At 45.4% G+C, this 17,657-nt stretch overlaps 1 protein-coding gene across 26 annotated transcripts in view; it reads right to left on the bottom strand.

Annotated features, from left to right (window-relative positions):
• atp8a2 (ATPase phospholipid transporting 8A2) overlaps positions 1-17,657 on the bottom strand; it is a 39,909-nt gene that overhangs the window by 2,039 nt on the left and 20,213 nt on the right. For 20 of the 26 annotated variants that reach the window (XM_078096585.1, XM_078096586.1, XM_078096583.1 and 17 more), the window contains 12 exons: positions 12,215-12,387; positions 9,379-9,562; positions 8,364-8,474; positions 7,373-7,447; positions 6,930-7,052; positions 6,439-6,517; positions 6,293-6,354; positions 5,795-5,851; positions 4,430-4,537; positions 2,653-2,741; positions 2,352-2,456; positions 21-112 (listed from right to left, as the gene is read on the bottom strand). In XM_078096585.1, the coding sequence (XP_077952711.1) occupies positions 21-112; positions 2,352-2,456; positions 2,653-2,741; positions 4,430-4,537; positions 5,795-5,851; positions 6,293-6,354; positions 6,439-6,517; positions 6,930-7,052; positions 7,373-7,447; positions 8,364-8,474; positions 9,379-9,562; positions 12,215-12,387 (1,258 nt within the window). Of the gene's footprint in view, positions 1-20; positions 113-2,351; positions 2,457-2,652; positions 2,742-4,429; positions 4,816-5,794; positions 5,852-6,292; positions 6,355-6,438; positions 6,518-6,929; positions 7,053-7,372; positions 7,448-8,363; positions 8,475-9,378; positions 9,563-12,214; positions 12,388-17,657 lie in introns of all 26 variants that reach the window. The other 6 variants (XR_013454274.1, XR_013454270.1, XR_013454272.1 and 3 more) reach the window with 3 other exon arrangements.

The raw sequence follows: 17,657 nt of genomic DNA, 5'->3' as shown, positions 1-17,657 counted from the left end.
CAGTTGGAGAGGAGACTCACGTGACACAGTCTGCTGCACCGAGTTGGAGCGTCCGACGCTGGAAGGCGTTTTCTTAAAGACTCTTGTCAGCAGATGGGCCCGTTCGTTTAGACTGCAGAGAAAGGAAAGCGGGATTATTCACTGCACTGCCACATGATGACAATGATGATAACAAGACTCACCACTACTGCACAAAACCAAAACTAGCTGCTGGGAATGATTTTATTTGGGATTTTATTAGTGAACATAGTTCAACAAATTGCTTTTAGTTAAGAGAAGTGGCAGGTTGTCAAAATATAATTAACTTAACTGACTGAACGGCAGCGGAATTATTTAGTATTGTTTTAACCTTTGACTGCCCTTGAATTAATCTCTGAATGATTGAGACAAAAGTATGTTTCTCCTTCAAAGATGAACACAGAAACACACGCATTAAAGATGTAAAACCAGAAAGTTGGTATAAAGTGGATCGGACACTGACTTTTTCCTGACGCGCAATTTCAACCCAAGAAGTCCTACGCTGGCTGCAGAGTAACAGGACATCCACAGTAAACTACTCCGCCCCCCCCCCCCCCCCCCCCCACACCACCACCACCACCCTTCTCCCCCTTTCCAAGAGGAAGACTGGCTCCTCTGTTCGGAGACCACACGCCGTCACGGCTCCTCTCCTCCTGTGACCAAAAATAACTAACTCCTTTCCAGATATTGCACACAAATGCGTGCACTGACACATTTTTAGTTGATACCTCTGTCCGTTCTCATCAACATAGTCGCATTCATTAAAGTCCCTACGCAGAGGCGTAGGAAGAAAAACACCTCATCAGTTTTTACCAATTTCATTTAAAGGGTACGTTTTCTACATTCATCTGCCAATGGACACTTGTGATGATTCAAAGATACGTTATGAAGAAAAGCCAGCCTTCCTATGATTAAGATTTGGATCAGGGTGTTTGGAAACTCTTCATACTGAATGTGAATGTTGGGAACCTTCACGAGAGTGTAGGTCAAAAAAGAAGAAGAAAAGTGCTGAACAACTTCTGAGTCAGATTACCTTTTTGTTTTGAAAAAAAAAATTAATATAACCGTGCAAAGATACCAAAAAATGGACAACAAGTCTTTTTTTACTTAAAGTACTGAACATCAACAAAAGTAAAGCACTCATTATGCAGAATGGATATTATTGATATAGACATGTATGCTGCATTGTAACGTTGTAGTTGAGGTGGCGCTTCTTTATATATGCTGACATTTTATTTGTTTTTTATTTATGATATTTATGGTTACAAATCTCAAATCTGAACCTGCAAGTCATCTACAAAATAAATAAAGTTTAAAAAATATATATTTTCCAAACTTAGTAGAAACGAAGCAGCTTAACCTCTGAACACCTTACGACTATTTACTTTTTTTTTTTGCTTAATTCTACCAGTTCTAGCAAACAGTCAAACCTCTAAAAAAGATCATAATGTATAGCCAAATAATAATTTCTACCACACCTCTAGCCATCACAGCTAAATCACAGAGAGAGCTACAGACAGATTCAGAAAACACACCAGGTCTGTACAGCAATTCATATTGATCCACCTATGAGGCAATCCACAGGTGGAAAAATGGAAATAAGGAGAGAAATTAAATCTTAAAATGATTTAGAGGACAAAAGGTGACTTCAAGACAAAGCGAGAGAAGGGTGAACTCAGATAATGGAAAACAAGCGAAGGTCACTCCAAAGCAGCCTGCAGTGGGGCACACAGGTCACTGAGGTCACAGTTCACACAGTGGGACAATGCCAACCCAGAAACTACCTCTGTGAGCATGTGACAGCTGTGGCTCTACGGGACCTCGGCCGGGGCTTCGGCCCTTTGGACGGCGCCACCGGGGAGCAAGAATTTATATTACACGCACTTTTGAAATGTTCACCTATGCATTCCAATGCAACACGATACAACAGCTCTGCAACACATCCTGTGAAAGATTAGACCAGGTTTCTATTTCATATTTTACTTTTGGAGGTTACATTCTACTGTATGTTTATTATTGAGGTCGTAGCTCGTAGTGCTGTTGCACTGGGCTGCGTTTTATAGTTAACACGTTGGTGAAAAATATTCCAACAACGCCTCTGAATAAGTAGGAATAACGGTTAAATACTGAATCTGCACATGTGCATAGAGTGCTACTATGTATGTGATAGCTGATTATTCTTGTGTAAATCATTGTAAATAAAAACAAAAACATGAAAATCATAAAAACAAAAAGCGAAAATGAAAATCAACAAAAATCCATAGAAAAAACTGATCGATAACACAAATAGAAAATGTTAAAAAACATGATGCTTTTTAGCACACTAGGCGTACCTGCGGCCGCTGGCGTCCCTGAGTACAGCTGCCCCTGGGTCCACCGCACGGGCCTCCAACTCCTGCACCTCCTCCAGGAGAGACTTCCTCACGGTGCGACGTGTGCTGCGGGGCAGAAATAAAGCTCGTCAGACCCAAGAAGGAAAGTCTTGTGTGTGTTACTTTGCAGACACATGGGATTCATGATATATAAGTGTGCGTAAGTGTTGACACAGACTCAGTGTGGGTAATGTAAACGGTTGAGTTCAAATTGCCTCTGCGTGGATATCCCGGGTATTTATATTAAATGTGCTCTACTTACGTGATCCAAGCGAAGTCTTTGACTAAACACGCAGTGGGCACCAGGACCAGGCCCAGCCAGAAGTACCAGCACTGCATCACCTTGCCAGCCTGCGATGACAACACACAGCCTCCATTTATTTCGCTCGTATATTAATTCAAAACGAGTATTAAGTCATTTTTCTCTGCAACGGGCGCAGGGAAATACATGTGGAAAAGGCCAAGAGAAATGTGAGACAAAGCACATTGAAAGTCAGCAAGAGCAGGATATCCCCAAACTGTAACTACACCACCACACTGGATTTAACACAAGATCCCCGCAGCTGATATACAATGCTGCCATGCTGGAAACGATAGTGAGAGACCACAGATTTCCGCTTGTTTCCGCGGTCCAGCTGCAAACTGCCTCCTAAACCGTTGACCTTAATCTTCAGCCTCCTTCCGTCTCCAGGGATCAACCATGCATCTAACCGCTGTCAGTGCTTCTGTCCGTCTGTGCGCCTCACTCCTACACATCCCTCACGTCTTACTCTTTCACAACTTCATTCATTAGTGACGGTATCTTACGTTGCTTGTCCTCACCTGTTGCTGCAAATCCCTCCATTTTATTCCCTTTATTGCCCAATACCCCCCCCCCCCCCCTCCTTTAGTTATTTGCAAGAGCTCTGTGTAGTTTCTTGAACCCAAATCAAATCGTTGTCTCTGGGAGTAACTGTTTGAGTAAACAGTCAAACATTTCATGCGCTTAACTTCTACTACTTTATTGGCCGTATCGCGTTTTCCCGTGTCCTGTTTTCTTTTCCTGAAATAGCGATAAATCTTCCCAGGGGAAAAATAAATATAAATAATGGGAAAATGAATCTGACAAGCATAAGGAAAAGTGCTCTGCAGCAGCTGGAATCACATCCGAGTCACATATGATCCAAATGGAATCAACCATCCTTTGTCTTTCTGTATGTGACAAACACAATTCCCTCTAACAGCCCTGCACACGCACTACATCACATGGTCTTTATACACTCGGAGGACAGAGGAATGCTTAATCATTTCTTTTCTACTCAGAAACTGAGTGCTGGTCTCAAGCACCACTTTACAATCAACACAAACCACAGGTACCTGGACGCACAAAGGGCTTTAAATTGAATGTACACACACACTTGCTATGGGCATCCTGTGTCCCCTATTGACGGATGGATATATAGATAACAGACCTGGGGAAACAAGAGAGGTAATGGGGGAGGGGGTTGTGGGGGCTCAGTGTCTCTGACCACTCCCCAGTTAGACCGAGCAGCTGCAGAGATATTTGACCACATTCCAGATTTCTGACACAAATCGAATTAATGAGCCGAGGGCAGTTCAGACGGCCCTATTCCCTTCTCCTCGCAAGACTCCCCCCATCTCCCCCGCCGCTTCAACAAACTCGAAAGACGAGTCTTCCTATCAAGGGATCCCTGCGTACACTCTTGCCCACGGCCCTCTGGATCCTCATCGCCGCCACGAGTGGACCCTCTTGAGTCAACACCTCCACAGAGGGCAGTAAAAAAAACGGGGGGCTCGGGTGACACGCAGCAGGTGCAGGAAGCCTGGTGAGTGGGGCTGGCGAGGCATAAATCTCCCCCGTGGCTCCAGCAGTGCCGACGCGGAACACCCAAGAGGAGAGTCTCGCAGGCGCCATGTAATGGCAGCCGAGAACAAGGGAGGGGCAGGTGATGGAGGTGGCAGAAAAGAGACGTCAAAAGGAGGAGCTATTTTAACCCACCCACCCCACCCCCGTCACATGTTCACGCAGAGGGACTTGCCTGGCCCAGCATGTCGGGGGCGATGGGGATGGTGGGCCAGATTGCAGAGTAGACAGCGAAGAAGACCATCCAGAGCACCATGCTTCCCCACACCGCCAGGTGGGAAAACTGAGAGAGAGAGAGACAGACAGGGAGAGGGAGGGAGACCAAGAAGGAAGGCCAATAAAAAAAGGAAGCCCACGGCGTGGAGTGCAGGAGAGGATTGAGATGAAGAGACAGAGGAGAAAGACAGCGTAAGGTCAAATAGTTCTTCCGAATATACACAACCTTTCCCTCGCTCCTTCCCACATCTCCGTACTGCTGCTCTCTGTGATCCTCTGAAACGGGACACTGTGTGAATTCCAGCGGGACCCTGCTTCATTACCGCCGGGCTGTTGTGTGGACAGCTGAACGGACAAAAGTGTCAGCGCCCTCCTGTTCATGCTGCCAATCTCTCTCTCTCTCCATCCAGCAGCAGAGAGCAGGCACATCATGGTGGCGTCATGGTCTGAGCGGCTGTTCCCCTCGTATGCGTTGTTCCGAAACTCTTTTGTTTGGTTTTTGGTCTTTTTTCCCTATTGTTTTAATGTAGATAGTAGTGTGTGTACCTGATATTCTTTATACATTATCACAAGACATCTGGCCATATACTGTACATAGTATACATACAGTAGAATTTTTAAACACGCTGACATTACTAGCGTGCTTTTAACTCATAATGTGTTACTTAAAAATACATTTGACTGGTTTCCGGAGAGTTAGTTATTTTAAATGAATAGTGGCAACATCAATACATAAGCTTAGCCTCCCGCATTCTGTTTGTAAGCGAGAAAAACTGTTCATATAAAGTAGGGCTTGCAGTATGCCCTGGAATTTAATTAACTTTTGACAGTAACCATGTAGAGGAGTGAAAAAATAGTGCTTAAATAGAAATTCTTTGGAGAGATTGGGGACACCTGGGCTCTATTTTAAATGAAATCTGTTTGGCTCTTGTGTTTCTGTATTTTCTCTTACAAACAGATTGTCTGATTGATGATTGTCTCGGTTTTCTGGTCTGCATTTCTCCTTTGCTGTGTACTAACGGCGTCCATTCAGCTCCTGTACCTGCTTCCCACGTTGACTTGAATGTTCTTCAGTCTTAATCTATTACAATTTTCACACAGTTTTTGGACAGTGACTCTATTGTAAGTGGATAATTTTGAAATATCAAACATGAGCAGTGGAAAAACAATGAGTGAGAGGGTCGAGTGATGTAAGCAACCTCCTTTCCCAGGTCTTAAATATTAAGGCCTCACACAGTGAACCCCCCTCCCACTTTATTCATCAACGGTTGAGTAAAACACAGCACATGTGGTGTGGAATATTAGAAAGTGTTAATGTTCTTACCTTGGTCCAAGCTGTGGTCTCCATTCCAGCTTTCAGACATACTGTAACTACCACATACTACACACGCACACAGGAGAGCAAATAAAATAAAAAGAGAGAAACAGGGTTAAGTCTCTGGCGACTGAAGGAGATAATAAACATTAATGTTGTACAATAAACTAAGAAATGTCTGTTAAAAGGCTACAGACCCCCTCAACCTTGTGCCGTCTACACACACGCACACAACAACAACAAATAAAAGTAAGAGTGGGGGGTAAAATGATATCAATAGTGTGGGATGGAGAAGTGGGGAGGGAGAAGAGAGATGGATGAGTGTGGAGAGGAGACAGACTGGCTAGACGAGACGAGATTTAGTGGAGAGACGCGTAACGCAGCACAGTGCCGGCGTGTCCACAAATACTGTGCATATGTAGAGCAAAATCAAAAAGGACACGGATATAAAAACTGAATATGAATGAAAAGACACACAGACAAAGGTAATAGATGGATGATGCTTACTGTGTAGACCATGTTCCCAACAAACAGGTAGTCATTTCCCTGACCGTCGCTGAAAGGGGAATCTGTGGGGAACACACACGCACCTTAATGCCAAAGTCTAACCGGGCAGAGTTCTGAATGTTAAGTTACTCTGGCACGTCACTTACCATGCTCCAACATTTTGAGTGGAAACCAAAAGAGAATAACGGAATGAATCAGTGCATTGATACAAGTACCCCAAAACACCTGAAAAACACAGAGAGAGAGAGAGAGAACAGAGTGGAAAACGAGTCAGTGAAGGTTAATGCCAAAGCACATATGTGCCCACACACACATAAAAACATACAAAAACAGAAATCCCTCACAGTAGCACACAACTTCCACTGTGTTCTTGCCATCAAAAAGTGCCCTCCTAGTGTACCCTTTAAAAATGAAAGACTTCCTTATTCTGGGCCTATGAATCTCATTAGACGTTGCCATGGAAACATACCCGGACTCCTCTGCCCCTCTTATTTACCCACTGGAGCCCAAACAAACAGGAGGCATCACTTGGCACTCCCAAAGCGAGCTGCAATGCCATGACAAGTCAGAGACAGAGCACGTGGTGTGTGTGTGTGTGTGTGTGTGTGTGTGTGTGTGTGTGTGTGTGTGTGTGTACCTTGGTGTTGAAGCCCTCGGCATTCTGAGTGATCCGGTAGAGCTGTGGGAAACGGAGCATATTCTGCTGGCTGCACGGCCGGTCGAATATCCCCAGAGTGAACGGGGGCAGCGCAGTAAATATCTGCATCACACACACGAGATCCAGCCATTTAATCACATAATGACAGAGCGCCGTGTATACATATAAACATACTGGGAACTCGCTGCTCTTTTCAGCGGCGGCATTTATGGAACGCCACAAGGTTTTAAAAGTGGGGTAACCTTACAGGGCATCTGCAGTTAAGACATACAGTATGTACACCCGAAGAAAAAAAGAAAAACTCCAGACGCACACAATTAAGATTGGTTAGGATAAGAGGAGAGGGACATTGACCTAATAAAAAACAGACTGAGTGAGAGAGTGGAGAAACGAAGTGGTGAGCGGTGAGACGAGGTACTCACCACGTTGTAGAGGCCGATGCACCAGCGCTCGAATAGGATCTGTCCGGAGAAGCCGTTCACGAAGGCGAACCACAGCTGGAGGCACAAAGAGACAGATGAGAGGTGTGGACAAAAAGTGGACAAAAAGTTGGACAAAAAGTTGGACAAAAAGTCCAAAGCTGCTAATAACGTGTGTGCTGTTTAAACAACGTTTTAGTGCATGTTTTAGTGCACTTTAATTACGACAGATTGATTGAGGGGAATTGTGGACATCATTTTTAGATATATAAGAACTAAAAACAATTACGGCTGAGGGAAAACCTTCTTTAACGTCTTACTATTGACCCCCCACTTCCCCCACCCGCACACACACAGAGGTGACGTAGGCTGATCTATGGTCAGATAGAGAAAATGTTTGGGGCCGGTGGTGGGAGTTGTAGCATTCCTGGAGGCGTACGATGGAGCAAACACACACACACACACACACACACTTTTCCGCGTATTCTGTCTCCACTAAGTGGACAGAGACAGTCTATGACCTTTGGCCTTGAGTGCCCTGCAGGGGAGCCAATCATGTGAGATAATTATGGAAACACACCCACAGAGTGGTGGTGTGAGCGGGACAGTAGGCCCCCATGAGGACCTGCACCTGCTGGCATCCTTAATGTGAGACGGAGGGGTGGAGCACAGCTGACGAATACCCCTCATACCAAAGGCCAGGGCTGCTGTGTGCCCCTTCATCCAACAAACACACAAACACACACACACACACACACACACACACACACACACACACACAGACCCTTGGAGCCAAGGTCTTGCCACTGCTGATCTAAACACACGTTTTTTTTTCGTAGCATGTGTGTGTGCAAAACAGACAGAAAGCAGACACCAGAAGGGCACGTCGTCCATCACTGTCAGTCTGCGTCGATAAACAGCTGCAGAACGTCTCTGTTAATGTAACTGTGTGTGTGTGTGAGAAACAGGGAGTGTGTGGTAGTGAAGCTCTTACCTCGATAATATAGAGGACCACATTCTTGTAGAAACAGTAGAGGATGCACTTGGTGACACGGTTGTAGCTCCAAGCCCCGTGGACCAATAGCAGCTTCTCCAGGTAGGAGAACTACCAATCATGGGAAAGAAACAGAGGACACTTATTAGGACGCTTATTACGATCACAATTAGAAGAAAGAATAGAGAGTTGACAAGAATGTTTGAGATGGAGGGGGAAACGTAACTGACATTAAGGATGTGGCTGGGAGAAAGTTGAAGCAAGAGGAGTCCAGGTGGTGCAAGAATGAGATACTAAAAGATAAACGACCCGAAATAATGAATGTGTTCATTTCACTGAGGTGTTGTTACGTGTCACAGGGATAACCGGATTGCAAATAATCTTTCTTCTTCTTCTTGCTTATTTCTTTTGTCCACAAGATGTCTGGATACGTGCAACTCATGAGGAAGTCCTCAGGCGGATTGTTTTGTCTGACCAACAGCGTGACGTCCTGAGATATTTCATTCCCTAGAGAAGGTTTGACATTCTTTGTAGGACACTAATCTCCTTTCAAGCAACAAAGTCAATAATAAACCAGTTCTCAGTTCTCAGTTCGAATGGGCTCTCAAATGAGAATTTTTAGAATGTCTGAGTGAAATTAATTGAACTATTACTCGTTTACAAGAGTGAATCATGCTTAAATGTGAGCATGAAATACATTTTACTTTTTATTTTTAAATAGTTTTTACCATTTACACACTCTTTCTTTAATTCTTATCAATGTCCAGCCTTGTATTGATATTGGAGTGACCCCTGGAAGTAAACTCTTCCTCCGGTGCCCCCCCACCCGCCCCCCAACTCCTCCAGGGAGGTCAAAGGTCAGCAACAGCCGTAGCGTGAGCAGGTAAAGATTAAGTGTCCGCCTTAAGACACTTGAGCAGGGGGACAGCCAGGCACAAATCCATTATCCACGTTCATATGAAAGGTTTGTAACATATGCGCATGAATCCCCCCGCCCCCCCCCTTCCCCACCCACCTGTGCTATGGAGTAGTCGGAGGAATTGGTGGCCTGCATGCCCTCGTTGCCACTGATCCCCACTCCGACGTGAGCCGTCTGAATCATGCCCACGTCGTTGGCACCGTCGCCGATCGCCAGCGTGATCGCCTTCACGTGCTTCTTCACCATGTCCACGATCTCGGACTTCTGCAGCGGCGACACTCTGAGGGCGCAAGGAGAGAAATGGACGTGGTTGGTTGATGTTGGAAAGGGAGATGCAGCTTCACCAGAGGCGGGACGATTAAAAAAGGAACGCTGTGAGATTCCGAGATAGAAAGCAAGATGCTAGCAATCAGGAAAGGAGAAGGAGTGTGTGTGTGTGTGTGTGTGTACATTCAGGGAGCTTCCAGTGGTACTACTGTCTCACTGATCCTTAGAAGGACCGAGGGAGGCTCCATTACAGTGGTTTTCCTCGGGGGCCACCGAGACACGACAGCCAGGTGTAATGGTGCAACTGCTGAACAGCTGTGGATATTTGTTTTTCTCATATTACCGGGTCACACACACACACCGACAATTGGAAGAACGACACAAACTGATTGTGGGTCTTGCGGTCTTAGGGTTTGGGAGTTTGCTTTAGAAAGACACACAGGGAATTTGTCCTCAGCTCTGCTTCATGAACGTGCTGCGTACGAGGACGCGCTCCTGGTCTAAAAAGGTTTACATTTACTTTTGCTGGTGATTGTAATTAGCCGAGTCCCAGTGATGTATTAGTTGATAGTAATTTGACTTTCAACACGGGACAATACGTCAAATGATATATATTACAAGAAAGAGGCGGAGTCGCATATAAATTGACTACAAATACGGTGTGTGCGTGTCTCAAGTACAGCTTCACATCCCCACGTTCATTGGTGCTCACACACAAGATACTCACACACACACACACACACACAGAATGGCTCCGAAAGACGGTTTGTCTTCTATAAATACGTAAGGATCATGTCCCGGTCAAACTGAAATCACAGAGCTGGGTGGTCTGCTAAGTGTTCATACACGGGCGTGTGCAAAAACACACAAGTTTACACACATACAAACCCCCCCGCCTCCGCACCAGGGGGGAAACCCTGAGAGTGTCTTGGCCCCCGTGGTCGACGCAGAAGGATGGGATCGACTTGTCTCTCGCCGGCTCGCTCTACCGTTGCCTTGGAACGCGGCTAACAGAGTCTGGGATTGTATAAAGTGCCATCGGGGAGATGAAAGGAACCCCGAGCGCTCTTCACGGTGGAACCGAGCAGAAAATAAGCAGCCCCCCAAGTCCTCCTATAAACAGACGCACAGTGAAGTCAGGAAGCCATGCGTACGAGTGCAGCCGAAGCACACACACACACACTCTCTCTCTCAATGTGGAACATCACACACGTACTGTTGGGGAGAGACTTAAAAGTCAAGACTAGAGCTTGTTATGTACAAGCACCTTATTAAAAGTATTTTGCGACAGTCACAACTGGATCCCTACAGTACAACATGAGGGTCGGGGCGTATTGGGCCTCAAATGATCATTAAGATTAAAGGATCTGAGCACCAGAATGGTTGGGGAGCATTGATCTACAGTACAAAATACTAATATCTACTAGAGTCAATATTATATCTGGATTTCTTTTCTTCTCTCTTTCTACCTTTAAGAAATATGGTTCCAGTACAACATTTTCAATGTTAAATAGTGTAAACATAAGCAGCTGAACTTTAGAATAAAACATAATATGAGACTGGGAAAATACAAAAACACCAGAGCTCCTGAAGAAAAAGATTTGAAACATTCAGACCTTTTGGAAAAGCTCAGGAGGAGCAGAACACTCCTGATGAAGATCTGTCAACAACAAGCCGTGTCACTAATAAAAAGGCCTCTTTATCAACAGGCCGCTGCGCTCCTCTCCACTTGCAAAACGTGTGAACGTGTGATCTTTTGCATGCGTTCACAAACGACAAACACTTAGCGCTAAACAGGGTAGCGAGATGGAGAGATACGTATGGAGCGGAGGAGGGAGAGATATACATATAGAGAGAGAGGGGAGAGGTTAAGGATGGAGGAAAGGAAGCTGGAGGCTGTTTGCAGGGCCTGTGAGACCCGATTCCGGATATGGGAGTCAATTACACCCCCCCCCCCCCAACCCCACCCGGTTACGCACACACACATGAACGCGCACTATTAAACACACACACGCACACACACAGAGACACAGGACGAGTGGAAACTCTTTTGTTAAACATCACAGCTGGGGCTGAGGCCAACATGACCAAAAAAGGGAACATGCAGTAAACATTGTATGAACAGAGTGCACTTTGTGTGAACAGAAATGCATTTTGTTAATGTGCGTGAGTGTGTGCTAGTGCCCGCTCCTCGGGGTGCCACCAGTGAGTCATGGCTCTGACATTTCCATGCAGCCGTGCAGCGGGACCGTCTGCCATCATCCTCGCTCCTTTGCTGACTGTGAGAAACCGACAAACTTTACAACCATGTTAGAAGGTGAAAATGTGTGTGTGTGTGTGTGTGTGTGTGTGTGTGTGTGTGGGTGTGTGTGGAGCACCTCTGTCTTGCTTTGCACAATGATGCTGGGCATCTCTACATTACATTTTCTAGACTTCTTGCTAAATTACTTTTGGCTTTTACCACACTCCTTTTAATCACAACAAGTTGGTGAATATTTGAATGCGGTTTGCTGTGAATATAAATTATTTCATCAACAGCACCAACAACTAATTGGATTAAAATATTACAACCATTTTTTCAGACGATTTAAGCGCCAATAAGACAGGAAATGTGTGTGTCTGCATGTGTGTGTGTGTCTGTGTGTAATGAGCGCATCTTCCCTACCGGCAGCAGATGACAGCCTTGCAGGATAACGCCAAGTCAAGGAAGGCCTGGCGGAGCTCGAAGGAGAGCGCGTACTTCAGCGTCTGACCGTCGATGATCAGCGCCAGCTCGTTCTCCTTCCTCAGAGAGTCGCCCAGGGACGAACAGTGAGCGGTCAGAGAGGCGCGGGTAGCCTGCAAGGACACAGGGACCACGATTTGGGGTTTACTTCCATCGTTCGAGGAGGGAGACAATCAAGATGATCTTCACCCCCCCCCCCCTTCAAAAGAGACCAATTAGACACTTTCAAACATGCGTTCACTAACAAGCCCCCTAAGTGCTCATAAGGAAGTGAAACCCTGAACCTCGTCACCATTTTTTAAATTAACTCCAGAAAATGGTGACTCATCACGTTTTATGTTTTTAGGGATATAATGTGGCCTTTTAAAACGGGTGAAAAATACAAATCACACACACACACACACACAAACACACACACACACACACACACACACACACACACAGACATACAGACATCACAACGCGCAGACCGCTTGTTGAAAGGTCAAAACCCCTGGCGGTAAATGGAAGACATGTGCTCCTGGTTTCATGCAGCTGCTTTCATCTGGGGAAAGAATTTGCTTGTGTGTAAACTAAACAATTAGGAATGCCGATACAAAGTCCACCGTTGTTCTAGACGTCATGATAGAACGCTGATGTTACAAAAGGGTCCCGGGGGGGCGAAATATATACTACACAAAAGCAGCAGCACACCACAGTGAGAAGATAAGCAATGGACAACACAAATCTAGAGGAAAAGAAGATGGAGCATTCTATCTATCAGCAAAGAGTAAGAGTGTGCGTGTGTGTGTGTGTGTGTGTGAATGAATGCCATTCCGCCTGCAAGGCAGTAGTTTGGGGGCAATTCTGATGGAGCTCTTGATAATAGAGGAACAAGGATTAATAGAGAAAATAAACATCCCACAGAGTAATGAATTCCATGTGGAGGAGCAGGCACGCTACAAGCTACCAGTCAGGCCCGCGCACACACACACACACACACACACACACACACACACACACACACACACACACCTGAGTTCTAACACATCCACCGACTGAAATGATGACTTCCATGGCATCCTAATGTTACAGAGCATCCAAATGGTTCCACATGTATCATGTTTTCCTTGTGTGCTTCCTTTTCAATGAAGCATTTTTGGGGGGGTTCCATTAAAAAAAAAATTGTCTCCCAAATAATCCTTTTTGAAACATTTGAAAAGAAGAAGAGAAGCTACAGGTTCCCTCAGGTTGTTGGCGGCCGCCTGACCTCAAAATCCAGTGACCCGCGGAGAGACGACCCCTCTCTCTACCGGTCAGCATGTGCAGGAGACAACAAACGCACACACACACGCACACACACGTATGTAGCACAATTATAAGAACAATGCGCTCTCTCTTCTCCTTGCCAAATAGCTATGCACACAAGTGTCCCTCCTCTCCCCCCCCCCCCCCCCTAAAAAAAATTCCCCGCTCTTGTTTTCTCAGCCTGAGGCCGTGTGTTTTTCTTTGTATGCCGGAATTCCTGTTTGCATTCACCTTTTTCCCCAAACAGGGGAAAGGAAAACAAAAACATAATGAAAGGATTAAATTGGATTACAGGTTGCATTTTTACTGGAGGAGTAAAACACGTGTATGCGTGTATGAGTGTTGCCTGTTAGCGCTCTAATTGCTCAGGTGGCTGTGGACGTAGACCCACTTTTCCCTGCGTGTCCTCGCCTCGTTCCAGTGGAACGCACATGAAAACCAGCTAAGCGGCAGGACACAAAGCAGATAGCGCGCATGTGAAGAGAACGATCGCATGAAAACACCCAGCACACGACAACACGGGTTTGCGACGGCGGGTGTTGGCGTCTCGCACGGGGCATTTAGGGGCAAATGACAAGTGCTAACAAGAATGATGGTTCAGTCGGTGGTTGAGCCTGAAATTGACAAGTGTATGAACCCGTTTCATTTTCATTATCTTAAAAAAAAAAAAGGCCCAAGAGAGTGGATCACACACGGTTTAATCCCTCAAGTGAACACAAACAGTTCAGCGTCCCGTCAGCTAAGCTAACCCGGAATAATAACCAGGCTGGATCTGCATGGAGCTGTAGAGGATTAGCGAGGTGACTAAAGGTACAAACCCTAGTTAGCGTTCAAAGCTAACAGGCGGGCCTTTGCTGAAGTACAGCAGGCCCAGACCCAACTGTATAATCATGAGAAGGAATGGCGCCTTAACATGAAAAGAAACGGCTGCCTCGAGGTCCACCGGGATCTTTTAACACTTTGTCGAAGAGAACAAACACTAGATCAAAGAAACATCCATTACTTTGTAACTTTCTTCATTCTCACGCTAAATTACCCGCTATTTCTGGAGACCTAAGCGGAAATTTCTTTGATTGCCCCATTTGCAATACGACAGATCTCTCTAGCAAGCGGCGTTGTGTTCCAAACTAAATGTTGATTTTTCATACGCATCTGAACAGGCCGAAAACACACGCACAAACTTTGTGAACCATGTTAACAGGTCCTTTTGCATGAAATTTTATCGGGTTTATATTTGGACCACAAAATGGGAAGGGCCCGGAGGCGGTTTGAGATATCACAGGTCACCTTCTCTCATTGCATTCTTTACCATGAAAAGCACACACACACATATAAGATATAAATAAATGCACACAGTGAGCAAGGCGGAAAGCCAAATGTTGATCGGTTCCAGGCTACCGTCTCCATTCAAAGAGAACTCAATCGCTGTTCTATCATGATGGAGGTATGTAGAGAGTATAACATATACAAAAAAGCACTAAACAAGATAAATAGGAAAAGTTACAAAGCAAAAAGGAAGAAAGAGCAACCAAGAAGAGAGAGAGAGAGAGAGAGGGGGGGGTGTAGTAGACATGCTCATATCTGAAGTGCAGATTCTGTCACCACCGCTGAGATTAATATACCGTTTAATTATCTGACTGTGCATCTGTGCAAACACCCACATCCTCTGCTGCCTGAGCCAGAAACACACACACACACACACACACACACACACACACACACACACAGCTGTCTGAAAAGGAAAAAAAATTGACATATGGACCGTTAAGAGTGGGAAATATATATATATATTTCAAATTGAAAAATAGAGAAGAATAGAGCATGCCAGTTGAGGCACAAAGTATGAGTGTGTGCGTAAAGATGATTAATGAGCAGAAGAGAGATGCTGTTTGTTTTAGAGTTGCACCTCAGGCAGCGTGACGCAGAGAAGGGGATGGTGGGAAAGTTGGATATACGGTATATTCAGAACTACCAGGCGGATCCGGCTGCTCATGTGCCGCTGCAGCTTGAGAAAGCTGATAGGGTGCGTGACAGATCTAGAGGGACCGACGCGAGCGGGGAAATGAGGAAGACTTTACATTCTCACGCTTGCCAAGTCCAGCAGTACTGACTAAACTGAGAGAGACAAGGCGCAGATGCGTGTCAGTCTGTGTCTGTGTGTGTGTGTGTGTGCGTGTGTGTGTGTGTGTGTGGCATGTGACGCCAAGGTGACAGATGCCGCTTGTCGCAGCTTCAGTGGTTTTCGCAGCGTTTACCCAGGAGGCATCGTTCGCTGGGTTTGTTTTGACGAGGAGCTCCACCAAAAGGAGATGGCGTTACAGCTCACTCGTCAGCCTCGCATGGCTGGTCCCCCCCTCCTCCTTTCTCTCTCCAGATTGTCCATCTCATACGTGAAGCACAATGATCGCAAGATCAACCCCACAGATGTGCCTTCACACGCCGATAAAAAAAGAAAAAAGAAAAGAAAAAGGGTGCGACAGAGAGTGAGAGTTCGGGCAGACTTCGTTCCAACGGAGTCAGGAGGTCGACCTCGAGGTGACATTTTGATAAGCAGCTTCTGTCTCCCTCAGCCTCCACACTCACATTCGGGGGGTTACCGTTTCAAAACGAGCCGACGTGAGCTATTTTAAGTGCGAGATAAGCGGTGTAGTGAAGACGGTGTTGCTTTTATCTGCAACAAACACGACCAGAGCTCCCTGAAGTGGTCCTGATTGACGGGCATCTCTGCAACTGAATATATCAACATGATGTTTTTTTTAAATGGAGAGTAGGACGCCATTAGTGTATTTTCTGTCTAAGAGGCTGCAAATGTACGTTTTCGTCACTGTCTCTTGGTTGCTGCGTTGCCTGGACTCTCTGTGCCATATAGAAATGTGTCTGCACCACGACTTGAGCGATAAGCCCGGGGTTAGAAAAACTCAAGGACATATCAGCAGTGTGTACTTTTTATATGATTCTGTCTATTTTGGCCGTCCTTTCCAGCTGAAAGATCCCGCCTCATTACTCGTCATTCAACGTTGGAAGAATTTACTTTTTTTGGCTTGAAATATTTTTCTAGCGAATGAGCCGAGGAAGCTCCCTTTTCCAACGTGTTGGTGCAAAAATGCTCCGAAGAACCTGCAATTCCTGGGAAAGAGTTTCCCAAGCAAGATAGGCATAAGATTTCTTTTGGCTGCAATTGAAGCGTATACAGATGAATTTCAAATATGTACTAGCAATAACAGCCGGGCAAGAAGATGAAAGAAAACTTGTTTACCGTGATCACCTGTTTGAACTAAATGTTTCATCCTCCGACTCAGACTACATTGACAGTGAAGCAAGGTTCCCACACATTACTTACCAGTCCATTAAAAAAAAGAAAAATACAATATTGACACCATTTCAGCGAACTAGATAAAGCAGACTAAAACGCTAAACTAATTTATTGAAAACTTGTCTCTGTATTTTATGACCCTGAGAAACTCGGGTGACCAAACACGGAGGGCCGAGCAGCAGCAAAAGCCTTCCAAACTATGTTAAGAATGATCCACTTACACTGCTAACTCCATTAGCATCCAACCTCTGGTTCTAATCGACAGGGAATTCGGAGGCAGAGTTACCTGCTTTGGCCTGACATAAAATGTTCACCCTGTCCAGCTCAGTTTACTCAGCGTCTGTGGGAACTGTGCACGCTGTCTGGCTTTTGACCAGCCGGGCACCACTGTGATGTGCGTCAGTACAGTAAAATCATAACCATTCCCTTTACTCCAAGTTGTGAAGGAACATTATTAGAGGTGCAAAGTTGTGCAATGAAATTTTAGATGATGACAAACATTAACATCTTCTACACAGGATGCAACGTTAACCACGTAGACGCCTTTACTGCTGTGTTGATTATGCTATAGACTAATAAAATCCCTCTTTGGACCAACACCACACAAACACACATCTACAAATACACACAAGCACACACGCAGTTCCGACGCTTAAACTTTATGGAGGCCTAATCTGCCCCTGCCCCACATATAAACAAACTCCATAAAAGTGAACACACTGTGCGTGTTTACAAAGGTTAGAGTGTAAGCACACAAACACAAACACACACACACACACACAC

Source organism: Gasterosteus aculeatus, chromosome 21 (assembly GCF_964276395.1).
Source record: "Gasterosteus aculeatus chromosome 21, fGasAcu3.hap1.1, whole genome shotgun sequence".
Taxonomy (NCBI): Eukaryota; Metazoa; Chordata; class Actinopteri; order Perciformes; family Gasterosteidae; genus Gasterosteus; species Gasterosteus aculeatus.
Note: the sequence above shows the minus strand (reverse complement) of the source record. Positions and strands in the feature narration are given on the sequence as shown.